The 24,129-nt window shown below is 39.9% G+C and overlaps 2 protein-coding genes across 2 annotated transcripts in view; both read right to left on the bottom strand.

Annotated features, from left to right (window-relative positions):
• Nucleotides 1–516: 516 nt before the first annotated feature.
• Nucleotides 517–11,106, bottom strand: LOC132155954 (cAMP-regulated phosphoprotein 19-like). Its single transcript, XM_059564745.1, has 3 exons — nucleotides 10,939–11,106; nucleotides 6,676–6,795; nucleotides 517–1,246 (listed from the first exon to the last, which is right to left on the bottom strand). The coding sequence occupies exons 1-3, from the start codon at nucleotides 10,981–10,983 to the stop codon at nucleotides 1,076–1,078; spliced, it is 336 nt and encodes a 111-aa protein (XP_059420728.1). The 5' UTR covers nucleotides 10,984–11,106; the 3' UTR covers nucleotides 517–1,075.
• A 9,230-nt stretch (nucleotides 11,107–20,336) lies between these two features.
• The window catches only part of LOC132155955 (atos homolog protein A-like), a 31,523-nt gene continuing 27,730 nt past the window's right edge, over nucleotides 20,337–24,129 (bottom strand). The window contains exons 7-12 of the mRNA XM_059564746.1: nucleotides 23,824–23,912; nucleotides 23,549–23,645; nucleotides 22,987–23,145; nucleotides 22,708–22,776; nucleotides 21,968–22,167; nucleotides 20,337–21,189 (exon numbers count right to left, since the gene is read on the bottom strand). Coding sequence (XP_059420729.1) covers nucleotides 21,036–21,189; nucleotides 21,968–22,167; nucleotides 22,708–22,776; nucleotides 22,987–23,145; nucleotides 23,549–23,645; nucleotides 23,824–23,912 — 768 coding nt within the window. The 3' untranslated portion in view covers nucleotides 20,337–21,035. The remainder of the gene's footprint in view (nucleotides 21,190–21,967; nucleotides 22,168–22,707; nucleotides 22,777–22,986; nucleotides 23,146–23,548; nucleotides 23,646–23,823; nucleotides 23,913–24,129) is intronic.

Genomic DNA, 24,129 nt, shown 5'->3' on the forward strand with positions numbered 1-24,129 from the left:
AACATTCTTTTGTATAGTGCTTTTGCATCAGCATTAAATAGCCATTGGTTGAGCAATTTCTTGTGATTAATTGTAATGCGTCATATGAATGTTTTCGATTGAGCGCAAGCACTTATTTGATATGAAAACTATGGAGGGGGAAAATGTTAAATTTCATTCCCAAACACAAAGTTATGGTATGGCTTCAGAAGACACAAGATAAAAGCATGGCAACATTGTTGCCAAATATCAAATTTACTTTACCCAGGATCTAGGGACTTTGGCCTGGTATTCGGCTTTTTGTCTCAGACTTTTTGTCTGTTACAACTGAAGCTCCATGTTGGAATTCACATTTGGCTTCTGTAAACAGTAACAGTAAAAGCCTTCTCCGATTTGATTGGATCTCTTAACAATTTTGATACTGATGAGCGCTTTTCAGCTCAGATAAGTAAGTCCATTATCTTGGCATTGTACAACATCTTTATAACAAAGTACAGTTATCATTAGGTAATTATTGAACAACTATTATAAAACACCTAGAAAAAATGCAGAGGTCTGTATCTCAGTGACATCCATGGTTGGAACAAGTTGTGTGGACTACTTCCAGTACAGTGTTTTGTAATTCCCGGAGCTCTACAACCCTTTCCCTTTATAGACTTTCTTTGTTTAAAAAAAGAGCAACTTTGACATTCCACTAAACATTTCCTTTTGCGTTCACTGGAGGAAATAATGTAATTGACAGAATCTTCATTTTTGGGTGACCTTGTCCTCTAAGCAGTGGGTAATTCAGGAATGGTTATAATTAAAATGCAAAACTTCTTCTAAAATGCAGTTTGCCCTCACTCACTAGCAAATATGTACTCTTTCAACTACATACTACGACACATTAAAATACCAGAAGACTTCTGAGAACTTCACCCCCTTTGGAGCCACGACCCAACCCATCTCACAGTGCGGCAGTACAGCTCTGTAACATCAGCAACCCTTGACTATTCAGTGTATTTTCAGAGGACAGGAAACAAGAGAGGATGAGGGCAGGATAACAGATTAATGGAGACATGTTTTGGGAGTGTGGAGTGAAGGACAGCAGCAGGTATCAGACAGCCAGTTTGCTGGCCAACAGAGAGGGTTTCCTCTGTGGCAGATCCTGAGGGGTGGGGATGTGGTCTCCAGTGATCTCGGTCTTCTCTGTCTGTGCCGCTGGAAGCTGCTTGTTCTTGATCTTGGCCTTCGCCATGTTGTAGTCACCTGAGTCAAAGTACTTTGGCTGGGAATGAAAGCAGTTAAGAAGAACTTGTTGGCATGAGTGAACTATGGCACAGTAAACGTGTTTATTCTGTTACAAATACTTTGAAAGATGTTGTTACACTTTAAATATACATGAATTGAAAAAATGTTCAACAAAAACAAGACTGCCAAATATTAAATACTGTGCAATAGTAAATACAAACATAATATGAAATAATTTCTTAATACGCTTCTTACTGTAATGTCACGATTAACACAGAAGATGACATTTTTCTCCTGCAACAGGCTTGCCACATACCAGGTCTGTCTACATTGCTAGTCAAATCTTTGGAATAATTACGTTTTTTTTTTTTTTTTTTTTTTTTATGTGTTTGAAAGAAGTCTCTCATGCTCACCAACTAAAACCATTGTGAAATAAGTAATATTGAGAAATATTATTAAAATAACTTTTTTATTAGAATATATTTTAAAATATTTCATGCATAATGTAACAATATATATATATATATATATTTTGAAATGTTGCTCTTTTGTTCTTTCTATTCATTAATGAATCCTGAAAAATGTGCTATAAGAAAGTATTGTCATGTATTAATTGCTCTGTTATTGAAAATGTGTGAAGAGCTTGACCTAGGTTGTCCATTAAAGCATGTAGATGTTTTTTTGCCAGGAAAATCAAAAGGGTGTAACGTTTATGTGTGCTCACGAAAGCCTCTCTTCTGTTCTGGCACATGAAACAAATGCTTATACAATATTCAGGGTACTGACAAAAAGCATCTTTGTACTGTAATGTCATGTCATGCAAAACAAAGGGATTAATTCAAATTAAAGTCACACATAGCCAGATCTATACAGTCTATACTCTCAAATATACCCTATAATCAAACTATCATAAGTGTAATTTTCATTTTCTAATTTTTAACATGATGCCAGTCAACTGCAGAGCTGGCGCAAACATATCCACATCGCTGTGATCAGACGCTTTCTTAACTGCTGCTTTCTCACCGCCGTCATTTTATTGTCTTTATTTTGTTAGAGGAAATCAATATTGACATTTGTTATTTAATATTGACATTCACCTAAGTGTCGGTCTCAGCAGAGTGAACAGCATCTTGATGTTCGTTACATTATATCAGTGGAAAGGTATTTCCAACTTCTTTTAACTTCGAAGCAAAGAACGGGAAAAACTTTTCCGAGACTATATCGGAGCACTGAATTACATTCATTATCTTGTAAATTACATGTGTATGAGCAAATAAGCTACTGTCTGCACTCTGCAGTTCACGTAACAGCCACCGGTGTCACTGAATATATTGCCTTAAAGGAGCAAAAACTTTTAAATAATAATAATAATAACAGAGCACAAGTAATTAAAGGGGTCATCGGATAGTACATGCACTTTTACAAGTTGTTTGAACTGAAATGTGTGTTGGCAGTGTGTGACATCACACAGACAAGTCCCTCCCACGATAGTCTGATTGACAGTTGCATTTCAGCACTGACTTGACTGGAGTCATACCTTAGACCCGCCCTGAGTGAGCTGTCATCAGTCCACCATTGTTTAACCGCCAGAGCATTTATAGACAAGAATGTCTCCTAAGCGATTGAGGTGTTCTGTTGTTGAACTGTAAAGGTATTCATGGGCATGGCAACCCGTCAAAATAAGTCCGGTTTAGTTTAAAGGCAAGTATTTGCCAGAAATGTATTACTATTGTTGTATTACATAGTAATGGGCTATGTACAGAATGTACATAGCCCATTACTATTAAAAAGAAACAAACATTATTTTTAAGGAATAATCACACAATATTTCTTTCATATTTTAATAGTAAATTCCCTTTGTTTACCAAAAATTAATGTTTGCTTAATTTTCAGAAATTAAAAGATAAATTAAATTCATGTTTTATGCCTAGATAACTAGGATTTCTGAGGGGGGGGGGATTCATAAGACTACTGGAAGAAATAAAAGTTGTTTTTATGCATTTAAATAATAAGACATACTAAAACACAGAATTAGGTAACAATAAAACATTTCATAGGGCCCTAAACGTAATTTTTGTTAAACTTTTAATAAATTGATCTGAAAATGTAAACGTTTGCTGATTTTAATTAAAGGTCCCATTCTTCATGATCCCATGTTTTAAACTTTAGTTAGTGTGTAATGTTGTTGTTAGAGTATAAATAATATCTGTAAAATTCTAAAGCTCAAAGTTCAATGCCAAGCGAGATATTTTATTTAACAGAATTCGCCTACAAAAAACGACCCGTTTGGACTACATCCCTCTAGTTCCTGCAGTAATGGATAAGATGTCACTAAAACAGTTTTTTGACTAACCTCCGCCCACATGAATACACAAACAGGGGGGCGTGGTCTTGTTGCGCTCCGACGGAGAAGAGGAAGAGCTGCGTTTGTGTTTGTCTCCATGTCATTGAAACGCTGTTATTTTCATCTCAGAGTCCAATCATCTTTGTTTGGCCTTCCCAGGGACGCTGTACTTGGAGATTAATGGTTAATATTTATGTTTAACTCAGTTCCCGAAAATTATAATCCACATGTAAAACTATGTGCAGCACATTTTGCTGAGGACAACTTCCTCAATCGGATTCGCACAAAGATTATTCTTGAAAGATGGAGCAGTTCCCTCTTTGTCTGGAGAAAGCGATGTTTATGGACCACAACCGGTAAGTGTATTTTATTATTTAAGTTGGGGGGTTTAACAGTTTTTGTAACTTATTACACAAAGGGCAACGCTGTTTAGATTTGTTAACTAAATGTTAGGGCTGTGCAAAAAAATCGAATGTGATTTTCATGCGCATCTCGTCAGTAAAAACGCTCCTGTGATTAGAAGTACATCTCCAGCACATGCTCTTGCCCACTTGCTTCTCAAAACTAGTCCAATCGCGTTTCCAGGAGCGCCGCCTGTGCTCAGCTTGTGTCGAATCACAACACAGGAACCACTGGCCCAATCAGAACTCGTTACGTATTTCGGAAGGAGGGACTTTATAGAACAAGGAAGTCATCAGCCCGTTTTTATGACAGTGAAAACAGCGGTTTACAGATAGGTGAATTGTGTGAAAAATACTGTGTTTTTTTACACACGAAACAAACGTTATATTGCACACTGTAAACACAATCAAAGCTTCAAAAAAGCGCGAAAAACAGGACCTTTAATTAGACATGCTTTTTGATTAATACAATTAAAGCATAAAAAAAAAAGTCGGGAATAATTTAAATGAAAAAAAAAAAAAGAATCCAGAAAAATGAAAATGGAAAAAACGGAATTTGGAAAAAAATAAAACGGATTTCATAGGGCCCTATCCACAGGAGCTAAAGGATTTCAGGCCAGTAGCTCTTACTTCATTAGTAATGAATTGTTTTGAGAAAGTAGTTAAAGGTGAAATTTTACAGCAGTCAAAATATAGACTTGATCCGTTTGCATTTAGACAGGGCAGGGGAGTTGAGGATGGTAACCTTACCTTGCGGAATTATCTATTTAGTCACTTTGAAAGGCCCAAGACCACTGATCTATATATATAACTGGATCGCTCATCGCGCTCTAAACTGCCAACAGACAGTGAAGCCACCGGAAGTGTTCATCTACCATTTTACTAATCCCTACCAGCAGAGAGCACCATTGAGTTACATTCAAACCACTGACCTGAAATCATCCGATTTGAAGCAAATCAGTCTTTACTTCAGATGTTATCTGCAGTGTTTATGGTTTTTTGGGGCAGGATAAGCGATATATTTAAACCGTTTAGGTGGGTGTGTCTGCTGCGCACTGACAACACAGGTAACTGATCCAACACAAAATACAGCCTATTTTAAAAATGAACGTATAAGTATCGGGAATGAATTTGAATATATTACAATTAATAATACAATTATGTTGTTAATATTGCTCTATAATGAAATTAAAAGCTTAACATATTATCTTAGAAATGAAGCTTTATGTCTTTAAATCCATGCTGTATATAACGTTAGTCATTTACTTCTCTGAATAAATTCAGATTTCAAAATGAGAACTTTGTCGTTTGTTTTATATGTTGAGGTCATGTCTGTCTGATGTTTTTCATATTCATGATGTTCGCTACTGTAATGAACGTAGCTTTTTAATAAGTAGGGGAAATTCCCGACATTTAAAAAATAACTGTTTACATGCCTAGGGTGACTGCATTGTAATAATGTACAGAAATACTAAAAATGTATAAACGCTGAATTGTTAGGTGATGTTTTTTCATTAAAATCATAAAATTTCCTATTCAATAGAACATTTATGCACACTAGGGATTACCAATATGGTGGCGCAGCAGCTTCACTTTCATGACGTCATGAGCAATCCAGTTCTATATTATAGATCAGTGGCCAAGACCCATGCTAGATTGTTATTTATTGATATCTCTTCTGCTTTTAACACAATAAAGCCACATTTGTTGGTAGAGAAATTATTTTCTCTTTTTACCTTGGATCTTAATATTTCTGGATGGATTTTGGACTTTTTGTAGATCGTCTTCAGTGTGTTAGAGTTAATGGTGTTCATTTTCAATATTGCTCTACTGGGTCTCCTCATGGCTGTTGTCTTTCACCCCTTTTGTTTAATATGTATACGAATGATTGCCGGAGCACGAATGAGAATAGTTATATAATAAAATATGCAGATGATTCAGTGATTGTGAGTCTTCTTCACAATCAGGATCTGGGGCAAGGTCCTGTTGTGGAGGAGTTCATTTCAAAGTGTTATCGATTTTCTCTTCAGTTGAATGTTAATAAAACAAAGAACATTGTGATTGATTACAGGAGGTTTTCTCCTAGCCCCTGGATGACAATAATTAAACGTTTGAACATTGAAATTGTTGATACATACTGTATAAATACCTGGCGGGGGGGGGGGGGGGGGGGGGGTTATAGAAAATAAGTTGAACTTCCAATCCAAAGAGCTTCTTTTGACAGGGTAAAAGGGGTGTTGTTTTACACTAGCATTGAGAAATTTTAACCAAACTACAGTACAGACTTTTAATTCAAAGAATCAAACCTAAAGAATCATATCAATTTGTGGAAAATTGGCATTACCCCTTTAATGAACAAAATTTATATCCAAATCAGCATATGACAATAATTTCTGAAGCATCATTTGAACACTAAAGACTGAAGTATCCACAGCCTTGGTGAGCACAAGAGACTTTTTTCCAAAAAAACTTCCAAACTCTTGACAGTTAGTGCACATCTACAACCGAGGTTAATGTTCTCAAACTGACCGGAACTTGTCTCTGTAACACATCTTACAGTGCACATGCCATCTGTGGCTTATGACTCAAATGTCAAATGATGCTGTGATGTTCTGCTGCCGGTGTAAAACCACCAAAGCCTTGTGATCTGTATCTCCTCTTACAAAACAGTTTTTCAAAGTACCAATGCGGGTAGAAAGAGATAATGTGAATGAATCTCACCCCCTTCTGCAGTCTTTTTCTGAGCAGATCGGATCCTCCAGGCTTATTACCCAATTGAGGGTATTTGGCCTTCAGTTTGGCTTCCTCCAGTTTCTCTGGACAGATCTTATTCTCCTCATCCTGAGAGAAAACACACACTCACATAAATTAAATAGGTGTGTAAGAAAATAGCGATACACGTGAGTAATGCAATATTTTGTTTTGGCTGTACTGTATCGATTCTCGAAAACGGAATATCAATATTAAAAAATTAAATTAATAAAATAATCCATACAAGATTAATGGCAGTTGTTTCTTTTTGAGATTGTATTTTGACCGCTAGATAATAGTCTTTATCTCTGAACTTAAATAGTGGCAGGAAATACTAGCATCAAGGCACGCCACTATTGTTAGCGTTAATATAGTATGCTGCCAGTAATGGAAGATGAAAGAATTGTTCCAGTTCCTACTTCGGTATACAAAGCTGAAGTGCGATGTCATTTGGGCTTTTGAAGTAATGTCCGCCCCGGGACCACAACGCACTTGGCACTTCGGTTACGCCACTTGACACGTCCCATTCGAAGAACATTGAAGCGGATGTTAGGATTGACTTGTGCCTGCAGCTTTCTCTCGTGGTGGGGGCATTTTGTGCAGTTGGGGTGGTGCTCGCTTCGCAGTCACTGTGATTCCACGCGGAACATAAATAAACTGAAAAACCTATGAAATCCAAGTTGAAAGGTTCTGAGAATGTTCAACATCTGTATTTATTTTCTTTTACAATTGTTTTTTTTTAGGAATCCTGCAAGAACTGTATTTTTCATTAATATTAAGCAGATGTAATTTTTTGTTCAGATCAAAATGTAATGACATTATGTTACATTGTAAACAAACTGTGAACCTTTAAGGCTGGGTCTAAAAAAAAAATATATGGTCTTTTTATAAAATACATTTTATAAATTTAACTAAAGGATCCTGCAAGCACTTGAATTTTCCCCCCTTTACTCATACTGCACAAAAGTGTATCAATAACGTTGAATGTTACAGAGGCGGATTACTGCAAATGCAGATCCCAGTGTGTTCTGGTTAAACAATTTGTATTTATTTATTTTTTGCTAAGGTTTGCGCTTTGCATATGGTGGTGTGTTCTTAATGAAGTTTTTCTACAAATATATCCAATATATCAAAATATCGCAACAGTGCTCGAAATTAACGCTTATCTGCGACAAGTGGATTTTGTGTAGGGGCAAGTGAAAGAGAATTTTACTCGTCCGACCAGACACAATAGCTAGGGTAGCTTTAACCAGAACACAGTTGGATCTGCATTTGCAATAATCAGTCCCTGTAACATTCAACATTATTGAAAAACTTTTTGTGCAGTATGAGTAAAGGGGGAAAATTTAAATGTGCTTGCAGGATCCTTTAGTTAAATGTATAATACATATAAAATGTATTTTATAAAAAGACCATATATATTTTTAAACCCTGCTTTAAAGGTTCACAATTTAAGTTTACAATTGTGATGTACAATGCCATAATATTTTGATCCAAGTTAAATAAATGAATTACATCTGCTTAATATCAAGTAAAAATAAAGTGCTAACAGGATTCCTAAAGAAAACAAAACAATTGTAAAAATACAGATGTTGAACCTTTCCAGGTTTTCACAGGTTTTTCAGTTTGTATTTATGTTCTCAGTGGAATCGCCGAAACCGTGATGCGAGCACCACACCAACTGCAGAAAACGCCCCCAAAATGAGAGACAGATGCTGCCGCGGGGTGACCCTCCCGCCTATGTCTGCGCCTCGCGCGAACCTCTTCACACGGGACGCGGCAAGCGGCGGAACCGAGGCGGTGCCAGCACCAAAGTCCCACAGTGGACGCTCCCACAAAAGCCCAAATGACGGCAAACTTCAGCTTTGTACACCGAAACATGAACTGGGACAATTCTTTCACCCTCATTACTAGCAGTGAACTACATCAACGCTAACAATAGTGGCGTGCTCTAATGCTAGTATTTTCTGTCTCTCAGGATTTGTTCAGAGATTAAGACATCTAGCAGTCGGGAAATAAACTAAAAATGAAAAAAACTGCCATAAATCTTGTATGATTATTATTATTAATTTTTTTTTAAATCGAGATTATGTTTTTGAGAATCGATACAGTATTGCCAAACTAAATTTCACGATAATCATGTGTATCAATGTTTTCTTACACCCCTAATCCTGATTTTATTACTTTCAGTGTTAACGGTGACTAATAACAGATAATGTATTGACAGTATTAAGGTCACCTCAGTTGAGGCTCATGTTAATTTCTCCTGACTCGGAGAAATTAAAACTATAAGCACAACAGCACACACAAAGAAACAAGCCTGAACAAACATACTGCGGTAGAAAAAAATATAAATATTCTATATAATATATGCAACATCACACGACCAGGACCGATGTTTTCCTGAGATATATTTTTTTCAAGATATATACATCATTCAAGCCAACCAATCAGGTTGTGAACGTATCACTATGCCTTTAGGTTCAGTTTCCACAGACAGTTGACAGACTTGTGTTCTTAGCTTAAAAACTTGTTAAAAAAATTAAAATAAAATACTTATCCCAGTTGCATAGTTTAAATTGTGAATTGCATGCACTAAAAAGTTGACAGAATGCACTTTCTGTAAATGTTACTTAATTTGCACTGCTTCAGTTACATATAGGCCTACATGTATTCATTAATAAAAAGCAGTAAGTGATCTCTTGGTCTAGATTTTTTAACTGCTTAAATTAGCTGTTTAATCTTAATGTTTTTTTTTTTTTTTTTAATGGGCAAAAGAAAATCATGTTTTATTTTTCATTATTTAAATGCAAATGCAAACATATCAAGATATATATCGAATATCGTAAAAAAATTGACAATATCGAGATATCCTTTTTTTTTGTATATCGCCCAGCCCTAGTGAAAGCTAAGCGGACCAAGACCAAATGTATCATTTTCCTTTTTGTTCCGGACCTAATGAGCCAGCAATTGAACTGAAATACAAGTGTGAACACACCCTAAGATCACACGTGCTTTAATAACGAATCACATTATAGACTGGACATTAATGAATTTCTGTTCTGAGTTGTGTGACAGTCAAGCATAGTAATGTATGAGAAGTGCCAAAAACTGTGACTTCTGTTATAAAACACAAATTAAAAAAATTAAAAAATAAAATAAAATAATAATAATTAGATCAAATCCACGATGTTTGTTTAATGTCAAACGTGTTGTAACCTCTCCTCCATTAACATCTATTTAAAAAAAAATTGGCCTCGTTTCTTTTTCCACATACTATAAATCAGGTTGAAGAAATGTGTGTGCAATATTGAGTTAAAAGTGGAGTACATAAAACTATTTATTTTTGTACATATTAATTTTCAAGAAAAAAAAGACAAATTAGAGCCATATTGATAACAACAGCTTGTGTGAAAATGCTTAGATGTCAAATGATAGACATTATTATTTTCTTATTTTTTGTTTAATAAATCATAAATAATAAATCTACAAAGAAAAATAATTCGTGCGAAAACATTTTTCAATTTCAGTTCATTTAAATTTTAGGGCAGCAATAATTGGAATTTTGTGAGGAACTTAGGAATGTAACGTTATTCCTTATTTTAAATGGAATTGTGGTGCGGTTTGCTGCATGGTGCTTCAGAATTGTGTCATTCTAATCTCTTTATGTAAATCCATACGGATCTACACACACTGTGACGAGAAGTAGATTATAAAACACATTTAAGTTTAATATATTAAATGCTAACGTTATTCAACAGTAAACTTAGCTTCACATGCTAACTGCTAACTATCACCATCACAACCCAATAGAAAAACAAAACAAAACAACTCAAGCATTATTATTAATCACATCTTAACATATATGACTATTTATCTATCAGGTGATTTAATTAGCGTGACGTTTCTAAGATTCAATTCAAATATTGGTAACGTTATTTGACGGTTGAAGGCCTTTATACATCTGTGGCGAGCAACAGAGCTTTGAACAACATACAAATAACGTTACACTAACCAGACAGAGCATAAAGCAATTGTCACATCTCTTAGGTAACGTTATATAACAGCAGGTTTTACTCAAAAATCGCTTTTTCTTCGATGTGTCTTTGATTCGATCTGACTTAACGTTAACGTTACCTGAGTACGTTATAAGTTATATACTGTAATATAGTGAAAAAGCTCAAATCTTGCTGACTGCAGCGGTTTGATTTAAAAACCTTCAAATATACTCACTTTCTGCTCCTCCACATTCGTCTCCTCAGGCTTTGTTTCCTCCATTTCTTCTAATATAGTGGGTCTGTGTTGATATAGTTTAGAAATCACCGCCCTACTTGTAAGATACTGTTCTGCAGACTATTCAGGTAACGTTAAAGCCCGCCCACGAATGTGTCCATCCTGAAGGCGGGATCATAAATAGGAATGACGTAACGGGTCGTTCACCCAATGTTATTAAGGTGCAGGCTGTGCTTATGAATAGTAATTACGTAACTTACAGTTCATTGGGCGAACATACACACGTGATTTAATTGCGTCTAAACGCTGAAAAATAAAGGCTGTATCATAGACTGATTTCTTGATAGACAGCTAGACCAAGTACTTTCAAGGCTTCTAGGCTAGAGCTCTCTTCAGCACTGAACAATAGTCTGTCTACATGACAGGGTTATAAATGTTTTTTCCTTTATAACCCCCCTCCCCCACCTAGTGGTGACAGTTTAGAATATTAACTAAGAGTTTTACCTTAATAAACTCGAGAGAATAAGGCATCAATATGTGCCTAATAAGTACTATTAAACAGCCAATATGCTAATAATATGTATGCTAATAAGCTACTAGTTAATAGTGAGAATTGGTCCTAAAAGTGTTACCATTCTAGTTAACCTTTTACTTTATATTTTATTCCTTCAATAGGAACCTATGTCTTATCATTAGTCAGAGGTTATAGCTAATGCTATTAAATAGGCCTCCTCATGCTAGTTATTTTTTTAAAGGTCCCCTTCTTCGTGATCCCATGTTTTAAACTTTAGTTAGTGTGTAATGTTGTTGTTAGAGTATAAATAATATCTGTAAAATTCTAAAGCTCAAAGTTCAATGCCAAGCGAGATTTTAACAGAATTTATTTAACAGAATTCGCCTACAAAAAATGACCCGTTTGGACTACATCCCTCTAGTTCCTGCAGTAATGACATCACTAAAACAGTTTTTTGACTAACCTCCGGCCCCACATGAATTCACAAAAGGGGGCGTGGTCTTGTTGACGTCAGCAACCTGTCTGACAGATTTAAATCTTCTAGTAGCTGTGCGTGCAAACTGCCATCGTTAATCTTGCAGAGACGGCGAGCTTGAGCGGGGAGTTCTTTGGCGTGAGTGAGCAGGAGTAAGTATTCTGATTAATTATTTTGTATAGTATTTTAAAATGTAACGCCAGGGCTTGTATCTATGGGCTTCTCTCTTGACGTCTCCCTGATTGCCTGCGAGCTTCTCCTCCTGTCTGTATGGTAATTTTTCTACTGTGCGACAGAGTCGAGTGGTTTTGACGCAATCGTTAGCCTATTTTTACAAAAACTGTTTCTGCGGGGCCATAATGTAACATTGAAGGTAATGGAGCCCTTTATACATTGTCGTGTATCTTTAGAAATAAATAATGGACAAATGGAGTCTTTAAACGCCTCAGATATAAAGTTATTCGCACGCGGCCGACTTCAACTTCCGGTCGACTTCCTTCCCGCCTGGCTCCGACGGAGAAGAAGGAAGAGTCCAATCATCTTTGTTTGGCCTTCCCAGGGACGCTGTACTTGGAGATTAATGGTTAATATTTATGTTTAACTCGGTTCCCGAAAATTATAATCCACATGTAAAACTATGTGCAGCACATTTTGCTGAGGACAATTTCCTCAATCTCAATCAGTTTAATGCCGGATTCGCACAAAGATTATTCTTGAAAGATGGAGCAGTTCCCTCTTTGTCTGGAGAAAGCGATGTTTATGGACCACAACCGGTAAGTGTATTTTATTATTTAAGTTGGTGTGTTTAACAGTTTCTGTAACTTATTACACAAAGGGCAACGCTGTTTAGCATTGTTAACTAGGGCTGTGCAAAAAAACGAATGTGATTTTCATGTGCATCTAGTCATTAAAAACGCTCCTGTGATTATAAGTACATCTCCAGCACATGCTCCTGCCCACTTGCTTCTCAAAACTAACACAGGAACCGCTGGCCCAATCAGAACTCGTTACATATTTCTGAAGGAGGGACTTTATAGAACAAGGAAGTCATCAGCCCGTTTTTATGACAGTGAAAACAGCGGTATAAAGATAGGTGAATTGTGTGAAAAATACTCTGTTTTTTTACACGCGAAACATGAACACGTTATATTGCACACTGTTAACACAATCAAAGCTTCAAAAAAGCGCGTAAAACGGGACCTTTAAGTAGTAGTTCTGTTTAGCGCCCCTGCAGTCACTTATGCAACAATTTCCAAAGAATAATCAGAGATTATGGTCAGTACTTTGAAATATGCCACCCCATGCTTGCTAATACTTTAATATTAATAGTATTTTTATCTAGCCCCCTGTAGTTAATCTATCTATGTTACAACCTGAATAAACTGAAACAATAACCAGAGGCTATGGCTAGTACTATGAAGTATACCACCCCATGCTTGCTAGCACCCCAGTAGTATTTTTGTCTTGCCCCCCAGATTTAATGCAACTGCATAAAAACTTAATTAAAGTCAAGCAGACTGTCAGAAATGACCCCATGCTCCATCTAACCTGAGATAGTTAACCCTGGACACATATTTGCAAGAAGATATAACTTCACTTATTCAAATAGAGAAAATAATTTTAGGGTAAGTGTGGCGAGGTGGGCGTGGGAAGCCGAAAAAGCTGCAGCGGGAGAAAGAATGTGGGGACGAGCGGTAATAAGGAGGTCAAATGATTAATGATTAACACCTGTTTGTAATTCCAGTGATTGGGGAGAGAGGAGTTATAAGCGCCGAGCAGACCGGCGAAGGGGGTTCGTTGAGAGAGCCAGAGCTGAGCAGTGTGTGTGTGGAAATAGATGTGTGAAGGCTGAGCGCCGAGCCGCAGTTTACTTTTGTTTATTCTGTTTATTTTTGGAGTTAATAAAGAGCCTTTGTTCGCCACCCCTGACTTCCTTGTCCATCATCTTTCCGAACTGTATTACACTGGTGCCGAAACCCGGGACAAGGAAGCCGGCACGCCGCCATGCAGCCAGCAACGCCACTTGCGGAGCTGGTGAAGTCACTCGCCGGTCTTCACCAAACCCAACATCAGGCGCTGATGGACCTCAAGTTGGAGCAGGAGGATCGCTTCCGGCTGTTGGTCCAAGGCCAGGATGAAGACCGGCGAGTCTTCCGGAGCTTTCTTGGCCGGGAGGGCGCCCCAGCAGCAGTCCCTTCTTTAGCGCACGTCCCACTGATGAAGATGGGTCCACAAGACGATCCGGAGGCATTTGTGGACCTCTTTGAGAGGACAGCGGAGGCGTGTGGCTGGGCGCGCACCCAATGGCTGGTGCGCCTCATCCCGCTGCTGACTGGGTAGGCACAGGTGGCGGCCCAACAGCTGCCTGTGGCGAACCTCCTGGCCTATGACGACCGAAAGCGGGCCATCCTTCAGCGAGTCGGCCGTACCCCCGAACAACATTGGCAACGCTTCTGGTCAAGGGAGCTGGGGGACAGCGGCCGGCCTTTCGTGATGGCCCAACAGCTCCGGGACGCTTGCCGCAGGTGGTTATTGGCGGAGGATCGCGATGTCGAGGGAGTGGTCGATCTGGTGGTACTGGAACAGTTCATCGCTCGGCTACCTCGGGGGACGGCCGAGTGGGTCCGGTGCCACCGCCCGACATCAGAGTAACGCAGAGTAAGGTGCCCCCTCGAGTCCCACAGCGGAGTGGGGCCTTCCAGGGGAACAGACCAGGGACACGGGAGGGCGCCGGGGCTACTGGTCCATCCGCCCCTTTTCCCTCTCTCCACCAATCTTTTGGCCATCCTTCTGCCACTGGGGCGGCGGGAAGGCCTGGGCTGGCCTGCTGGAGATGCAGGGACCCAGGGCATTTCCTGGACCGCTGCCCAATGATGGAAGTGGGGGCATTGATCCGGGTTCCCGACTCCCCAGCGGCTGCCCCCGATCAAGCTGGGCTGTACCAAATACCTGTGAGTATCGAGGGGGTTACATATCAGGCTTTGGTGGATTCGGGCTGTAACCAAACCTCCATTCATCAAAGCCTGATGCAACAGAGGGCATTGGATACAAGCCGCAAGGTTAAAGTGAGGTGTGTACACGGGGATGTGGTGGACTACCCTCTAGTGCCGGTTAGTATTCAGTTTCGGGGGAAAACGCATAGAATGAAGGTGGCGGTTAATTCCCACCTTAGGCACCTTTTGTGTGCGGATGCTTCTTGGGAGACAGGGCAGGGAAACAGAGAAGCGGTGGCGCAGGCTGGCGATGCAGTTGCGGGACCTTCATAGGCTGACTCAGAGGAAACGAGAGCGAGGGCGGACTTCATGTCCCCTGAGCTAGATGACTTTCCGCTGGAGCAGTCTCGTGATGAGACGCTTAAAAACGCGTATGACCGGGTCCGCACCATCGACGGACGGCTTCTCCAGCCTGATCAACCGCTCTCTTTTCCTTATTTTTCCATGATAAAGGATAGGTTGTATCGAGTGACCCAAGATACCCAGTCAAAAAGGAATATAACCCAGTTATTAGTCCCAAAAAGCCGTCGGGAAATGCTTTTCCAGGCGGCTCACTGTAGTCCCATGGCAGGCCACTTGGGGGAAGCAAAGACTCGTGAGCGGCTCATGGCCCATTTTTTTTGGCCGGGTATTCACGAGCACAGCCGCCGGTGGTGTGCGGGGTGTCGGGAAAGTCAGCTGGTAAATCCGCCGGCCTCTTCTAAAGCGCCATTGCGTCCCTTACCACTGATGGAGGTCCCCTTCGAGAGAATTGGTATGGACCTCATCGGGCCATTAGAACGCTCAGCACGCGGGCATCGTTTTGCATTAGTTCTCGTGGACTATGCAACACGATATCCAGAAGCATCTCTGCAAAGAGTGTGGCGGACGCACTGTTTCGAGTGATCTCCCGAGTGGGGATCCCCAAAGAGATCCTCACAGACCAGGGCACAGTGTTTATGTCACGTACAGTAAGCGAGCTATACGAGCTACTGGGCATTAAATCGATTTGCACCAGCGTCTATCACCCACAAACAGATGGCTTGGTGGAACGATTTAATCGCACATTGAAATCCATGTTTCGTAAGTTCGTTAAGGAGGACGCCAAAAATTAGGTTCCACAAGCCTCCACAGGGTTTTCCCCATTCGAGCTTCTCTATGGTCGTCAGCCCCGCGGGGTGCTTGACGTCATTAGGGAGGCTTGGGAGGAGGGGCCTTCAAACAGCCGTAGTAAAATTCAGTATGTCATGGACCTTCGAGCAAAACTTCACACTCTGGGGCGGCTGTCGATGGAGAATTTGCTCCAGGCCGAAGTGGCGTGCAGCCGCCCCTATCGTTTACCGGAACACAAAAAAAAGGTGGTTCAAGATGAATTAATGGCCATGCTAGAGTTGGGAGTAATAGAAGAATCGCATAGCGACTGGGCGAGCCCGATAGTTTTAGTCCCTAAAACCGACGGCTCGGTCCGTTTCTGTGTTGATTATAGAAAGGTGAATGCAGTGTCGAAATTCGACGCTTATCCAATGCCCCGAGTTGACGAGCTGCTTGATCGGTTAGGTTCGGCTCGCTTTTATTCGACACTGGATTTAACAAAAGGGTATTGGCAGATCCCCTTGTCGCCATTATCCAAAGAACAAATGGCCTTCACCACGCCGTTTGGGTTGCACCAATTTGTCTCCCTTTCAGCGTCTTATGGACAAAATTCTCCGGCCCCATTGCGCGTACGCCGCTGCCTATCTCGACGACATCATTATACACAGTAATGATTGGCAGCAGCATATGGAACATCTGCGTGCGGTCCTGAGGTCCTTAAGGGCGGCTGGACTCACGGCGAACCCACGGAAGTGTGCAATTGGGCGGGTGGAGGTACGGTATCTGGGCTTCCACTTGGGGCATGGGCAGGTGCGTCCCCAAATTGACAAGACAGCAGCAATTGCAGCTTGCCCAAGCCCCAAGACCAAAAAGGAAGTGAGACAGTTCCTGGGGCTGGCGGGATATTATAGAAGGTTTATTCCTAAATATTCGGAGCTCACCAGCCCGCTGAGTGATCTCACCAAAAAGGAAGCACCAGATCCGGTCCAGTGGACGGAGACGTGCCAACAGGCCCTAACCAAGGTACAGGCTGCCCTGTGCGGCGGGCCGCTCTTTCACTCTCCTAACTTTAATCTCCCATTTTTGTTGCAGACGGACCCGTCGGACAGGGGGCTGGGTGCAGTCCTGTCTCAGGTGGTCGCAGGAGAGGAGCGGCCGGTGTTGTATCTAAGTCGAAAGCTCTCAAAGAGAGAGACTAGATACAGCACCATTGAAAAAGAATGTTTAGCCATTCGGTGGGCTGTCCTCACCCTACGCTATTACCTCCTGGGACGGGAATTCACCCTCTGTTCGGACCACGCGCCCCTCCAGTGGCTCCACCGCATGAAGGATACCAACGCGCGGATCACCCGTTGGTATCTCGCTTTACAGCCTTTTAAATTCAAGGTGATCCACAGGCCGGGGGCCCAGATGGCGGTGGCCGACTTCCTCTCCAGGAATGGGGGGGGGGGGGGCTGCTGCAGGCCGGAGTGCTCCCCGGCCTGAGTCGGGCGGTGGGGGTATGTGGCGAGGTGGGCGTGGGAAGCCGAAAAAGCTGCAGCGGGAGAAAGAATGTGGGGACGAGCGTTAATAAGGAGGTCAAATGATTAATGATTAACACCTTTTTGTAATTCCAGTGATTGGGGAGAGAGGAGTTATAAGCGCCGAGCAGACCGGTGAAGGGGGTTCGTTGAGAGAGCCAGAGCTGAGCAGTGTGTGTGTGGAAATAGATGTGTGAAGGCAGAGCGCCGAGCCGCAGTTTACTTTTGTAAACTTACAAATAAAGAGTTAATAAAGAGCCTTTGTTCGCCACCCCTGACTTCCTTGTCCATCATCTTTCCGAACTGTATTACAGTAAGTAACAATAATAGCAAATGTAACATTTTATTATTAGTCAGGCAAACATGTATTATGCCAACTTCATAGTTTATTCAGAGATAATCAATACAAGACATCAAATTCTCAAAGGAAAATCTATTAGTAAAAGATGCATACCTGACTTCCGAAAGAAGTGTAATGAAAACACTCTACACTGTGGGCTCATCTTGCAATGGAAGTCTTTTGCAACTTTTCCTTAAGTACACAGACCAAGACAAAACATCCTCCAAATGGAGGCAGGAACTAACAATTGAAATTTGCATTGATCGAGACCTAGAGATGGAGAGTTTACACCTTTTGGGGACAAATGATAATTTGCATGAAAGACATTTAGAAACAGCACACCTTTTACAGTGAACAGAATATCTCTAAACTTTTATAATCTTTATTACCTTTTTCTTTACTACTTATAAGAATGAGACCATTGTACCAGTTGCACTGAGACATTTCAAATGATTCCAAACATGACTGTGAATGTTACTTGCATTCATGTAGAACATTACATTTTGCAATTGACCATTCTGAGTGAGCTGGGTGAATGGAAGGATGGGTAAAGAGAAGTATAAGGAACAAATGTGAAGGAAGGATGGGTGGGAAAGAAAGTTTCAAACAAGAAGCCTTGTTTGCTTTTTGGATATTACAAGAAAATCCCCTGGATTAAAACCAGGTACTATAATCTAAATCATTTGCATATTGCCATGATAAAACATGAGCGTGCACCTACACATATTCAAAGTTTAGTTAAAACTTAAAACATTTGGCAGTGCATGCATAGACCTAGGTGAACAAAGGTGTCTGAACAGCAACAGAGCAACACATCAAACGTGTTAAAAAGAACAGGGATGTACTGAAAAGGCTAATAGATGTTGTCAACTACCTTGGTACACAGAAAAAGGCATTTTGGGGGGATTCAGAAGGAGAAAACTCTGACAGCCGTGGGAATTATGTGGAGCTTGTTGATTTTCTGATGTTAGTATTGACCAATCTGCCACTTCATTAGCACAACATGTTTTTTCTGTCATAGTGGGGATGGAATGTGGCTTCAAGCTCATCAGCCAAACATACGATGGCCGATCCAAGGTGAACAAAGGCTTGTATGCAAACGTTCTGGAACAATACCCCTGTGCAAGTTTTGTGCATTGCTGTGCTCATTTAATGTTTTATCAAGATTGCAGCAATTTGAAAGGCTGCAATATATATATATATATGTATATATATATTTTTTTCAGTTTGAATGGCCTAGCCTCCTTCACAACCTCAGCCAAGTTTAGTCAGGCCTTGGATAACATCGTAAAGAGCCAATTTCCCAAAGCTGCACCAAAGCGATTGAACTATGCATCTCCTTTAGTCAACACTGCCAAAGAGAAATGTTTTTCACCATTTTAGACACCATTAAATTGCATATGCAGAAGATACTTTCCTCCCTGGAGAAATTGGCATTTCTTAGCCTGCTGATTTTTTCTAAAATTGTTGAGTATGATAAAACCTTTCTAGACACTGCATTAAACTCTTTGAAAGAAATGTACAGCCTTTATTTAAATCATGCTCCTTTGCACAGTGAGATGAACATATTATATGCATCTTCTGGACTTGCAACTTCTCTGAGTTGACCTTGTTCATGGTTCCACTGGCCTTTGTAGAAGCAACTGGACAAACCCTGTGAGTTTTCAAACAGTGCCATCTACTGCATCAGTAGAAAGAACATTTTCTGCACTGAAAAGGATGGAGACATTTGAACACAATGCTACAGGACAACAGCGCTTGAGTGGCCTTGCTTTGATGTCTACTGAGATGTGGATGCTGCACTAGCTGAAGACATCCGGCAGCTTCTATGCAAAGATCAGGTGTTCACAAAGACGGATCGGAGAATTCATTTAATTTACAAATAAGGTAGGAAATGCGATTTTAGATTGACACCTGCCACAGTTTCTTATGATTTTGAACACTCTTTGATTGTGGTGGGATGGGATTAAATGAATACATACATATTAATTTAAAAGTATTCATTTTAAAATGTTTGGTGATGTTTCACTTCTTTCATTTTCACTTCAATGCCCCTTTTTTGACTTTTTCATCCTCCTGCAGTTTCTCATAGGTCATGTGATTTACTGAAAAGCAGCATCTTACAGATGCCTTTTAGATTCACGACTCATCTGGGTAAAGGTATAAGACCACAGCATACTGTGCAGCGTTATTTCATCAGTCGAGTGATTCAAGAATCCAAAACAAATGTTGTATGATCCAGATTCAAGTTTTTATATTTACTACACATAATTGAATGATTTGGATTTTACAAATCATTACTTTCACAAACAGCAATTCATAACACACAAACACACACACAGATTTGCTCAGCTATCTAAATGGGGACATTGCATAAATGTTTGTTGTTTTTATATACACACCCACATCCTTACAGAAATCATTTTGAATTTGTACACACACACACACACACACACACACACACAAGCATGAGTACAAACATATGCATGTTTAAAGGTAATTTTATAGATATAATATATAAATCTTTTATTTAAGATCTGAATCTGAAAGACAAAAATACATGGTATGATTGAAACATTTCTTGCACTACATCATAATGTTTTGCACAACAGGCATCACATGTGCAGTAAATTGAAAGTTCAATTTAAATATTAAATAAATGAAGACAAAAAAAAGTAAATATGTAAACACTAAGCTAGTTAGATATTTGTTTTTCTATTGCAACACTTCCGATTAAAGTGGTTTGGTAACAGTACAAAGAAAGAAGTAATTGAACAAAACTCATTTTCTTCCAGTTGTGGTGGAAAAACACAGTGCTCTTCAAACATCCTTGTAGTTATTAACTTGAATTTTGTAAAAAAAAAACAAAAAAAACAGAGGTCAGTGGATTTCATTCCCAACAAAATTCCAACACGTTTGCTCACAGCATGCCGAACGTCTGGAAATAAGCCTAAATGAAAACTCAACCATCTACTGTTTAAAACCTAACAATGTTGAAGTACTGACGATTCATTGGTGTGTATTTTTAGGAAAGGGGCAGTCCTTCTGTGCATGTGTGTGTGTGTTTGTGTGCATTAGTGGGCTTCTCTATTTTTAATTCCCATACAAGCAGATGACAGATTTCTATTTAGTAAGCCCCTATGCTGGATTAAAATCAGTATAGGCTTGACTAAACTAGATTAAATTAGCATCTGGGAGAGAAAGGGGGGTCGGCAGGTGACTCTGTGAAAGACTTCAGCTCATACGCAGCACCACTGTCCACTTCCATGGATTTACGGGAGAAAAGGAGCCGAATGTCCCGATGGAGGTAGATCTTTCCAGATTTGGAGCTCTGGAACCTGAGAGAGAGAGAGAGAGAGAGAGAGAGAGAGAGAGAGAGAGAGAGAGAGAGAGAGAACAAACAGTTAATAAGAGTCACTAATATGAGTCACTAAAACAACTGATCAGATATGTTTTGGTAATGTTTAAACCATAACAGTTTCCTTGTCTTCCTCAAGGGGGCGTTTGATGGCTCAGAAACTTGAATCCTTTGTAGCTCCATTCAAAAGGGGCACAAAAGGGGTCTGTGTCAAACTCAAAAGCACTTATTTCACATGTACTGTAACTTCAAGCACTTTTTGACTAAATATCACCATCAGACAACATTTCATTCCAATATACTATAATATATACTTACCTCATGTGTACTTGTTTTTTCTACATGTAAACATCTTTGTTTTTCTAAGTTTTTCCGTTAATCGGTCTTCAGTGGCGAAAATATCAGTGCGTTGATTTGAAAATAAAAAAATAAACCTGACAGCTTTGGAGTATTCATTCCTTACTCAAGTAGATAAAAGCCATGCTTTCATGACTACCAAAATGGTTGCCAAATGAGAAGACCTGATTTAATAAGGACTTCAAAAGAGCACTGCATTTTCACACACCTTTTCAGGCAACTTCTGGGGGCTGATTAATATAAGTATACATATTTATGAATAGGCATGTCGGGGCCACAAACTCCCTGCTAAGCAAATGTGGTCTGGACCAAAGCAAACAATGAGTATTTAAGCCCTGCATGCCTGAATCAAATAGTGGAGTGAGGACTCATGGTGATCAGCTTCATGCCATGGAACTGACCTCAGATGGACGAGGTAGCGGAGAGTTCGTCCTTGACTCAGTGGGGACGGCTTTTTGTTGTTATGTCCGTTGAACTCGCGTTTGACTGGGACTGAGAAGGTTCTCTGCCGCAGGAATGTCTGATGGCTGGTGGGCATTTTTCTCAGATCATACATCACCACAAACATCTTCACCACGGTCTTATTGGGGTTAAATAAGGTCTAACACACAGACAGGAGACAAAACATCCGCTAAGCGTCAGAGCTACAAAATCCAGAACAGAGAAAACAAGCGCAAATCCACTTTTAAAGTTACAGGCAGTGAGCATTTCATCAGAAACTGATGCTAATAATCGTGGGCGGAAAACCATTAAACAAATCATTCATTAAAACCAGTAAATCACAGCGATTTGTTCATGACTTGCGCAAAACAAAGACTTTAAAGCAAGCACATGTATTGACAACATTTATGTTATGATGTATAAAGATTTGTGTTATAATTTAGACAGCTTTTGAAATAACTACACCGAAAAGGTTAATAAGTGACTGATTTCTTACTATTCTTCTATAATGTGATTCCAAAGCATTCACCAGTAGAGGGCGCATCTGTAAACTATTTTAATGGTCGACATTCTCCTTTGTTCTCACAGTGCAGTCTGGTTATTACACACACTATTGAGGAGCTATTACTCATTTGTAAAAAGTGTGTTATGACCATAATTATGTGTTGTTGTTGTTTTTTAATAATATGTTGAATCTTACCACTTGAATGGTTCCTGAAGGAGGTACTCGATATCCCCTCTTACCGAGAGACTCCAAGTTTATGACGCCCTGAAGAAAAGCAGGAGAATTCAATGAAGATGACGCCTTTTAAATAATGTTACAATTGATAATAACATTATAGGAGATTTGTATCATGTTTCTGTATTTAAACAGCTGTACTAACCACAGAAAGGGGAGAAAAAATGATTGAAACTTCACAAATCTAACATACCTATGACAATACACAAAATATGCAAGTAACTCAGCTTGGGTCATTACCATGTAGGGGGAAGGTGCGTTATCATCAGAGACGCTGTAGAATGACACGTCAACAGGTAAGGTCATGTGACTGGGGCAGAAAGTCCCGCTGGCACCGACCTCTGCTGTGAAACCCTCGACTGTACCCAAGGGCTCCAAACGATAATTCAGAACACACTCCTAGACAAACACACACAAATAAACACAACAAAACATCCATCCATCCATCCATCAATCTAGTCAGATCGAAATTATCACCAGGGGCCTGTTTCATAAAACAAGTTTCCCAAATGAGCCTGGCTTATTTCAGCTAGTCTGACTTACTGTCAGCTGACACTGACTGAAATAAGCCTGGCTTATTTGGTAAACTTGTTTTATGAAACAGGCCACCGGTCTACGAACAAGTCTAGTTTTAACATTCAGTCATTCATGACATGGAAATTTTATACATTTTAGAGGCATATGGTAAATGTGTGGGCAGGATAAAAGACAAAACTATTAGGCCAAATGAATAAAGAGGGTGTTGACACAAAGTATTGTTCACTAATGGTGTGTGTGTGGGTGAAATGATTTGTTAATCTACCTCAAAGTTTCCCAACAGGCTGAGGTTGGCTGGTGGAGCACTGGCACTGAGGATCTGATGCTGAGACTCATCACAGTCATGTAATCTTTTCAAAATCCTGCAAACCCACAGACACACACGCAAAGTTCAGTCAGCCATTTTGGGTAGTGTGTAGCTTTAGGGATAACTCTAGTGTATGTGTGCACAGCAGATGGCAGTGTATGTAGGAAAGCCCCATTAAAGGAAATGGCACAGTGAAATATGGAACAATGGCAATACAGCAGGAAAAGTCTTACCTCTTATTGGGAGCCCATGGCAAACCTCTGCAATGAATCAGAGACGTATCTAAATCAAAATATCCTGTCTGGGTTTTTCTTTGAGGAACCTGAGGGGAAAAAGGAGGAAGCTGATGAACACATTTACATCTTTGTCTTACAAGCTTGTGACCAACTGCACAATGTGCATTACATATTTGTGCTATTATAACATACTGTCCCAATTTACAATTGCATATACGTTTCTTTTAATAATTATCTCTTATTCTCCCTCTTTATTGTTTAAATATACCTTGTATATTTAATATATGCAAGAACTTTAAGGTC

This window comes from Carassius carassius, chromosome 13 (assembly GCF_963082965.1).
Source record: "Carassius carassius chromosome 13, fCarCar2.1, whole genome shotgun sequence".
Classification (NCBI taxonomy): Eukaryota; Metazoa; Chordata; class Actinopteri; order Cypriniformes; family Cyprinidae; genus Carassius; species Carassius carassius.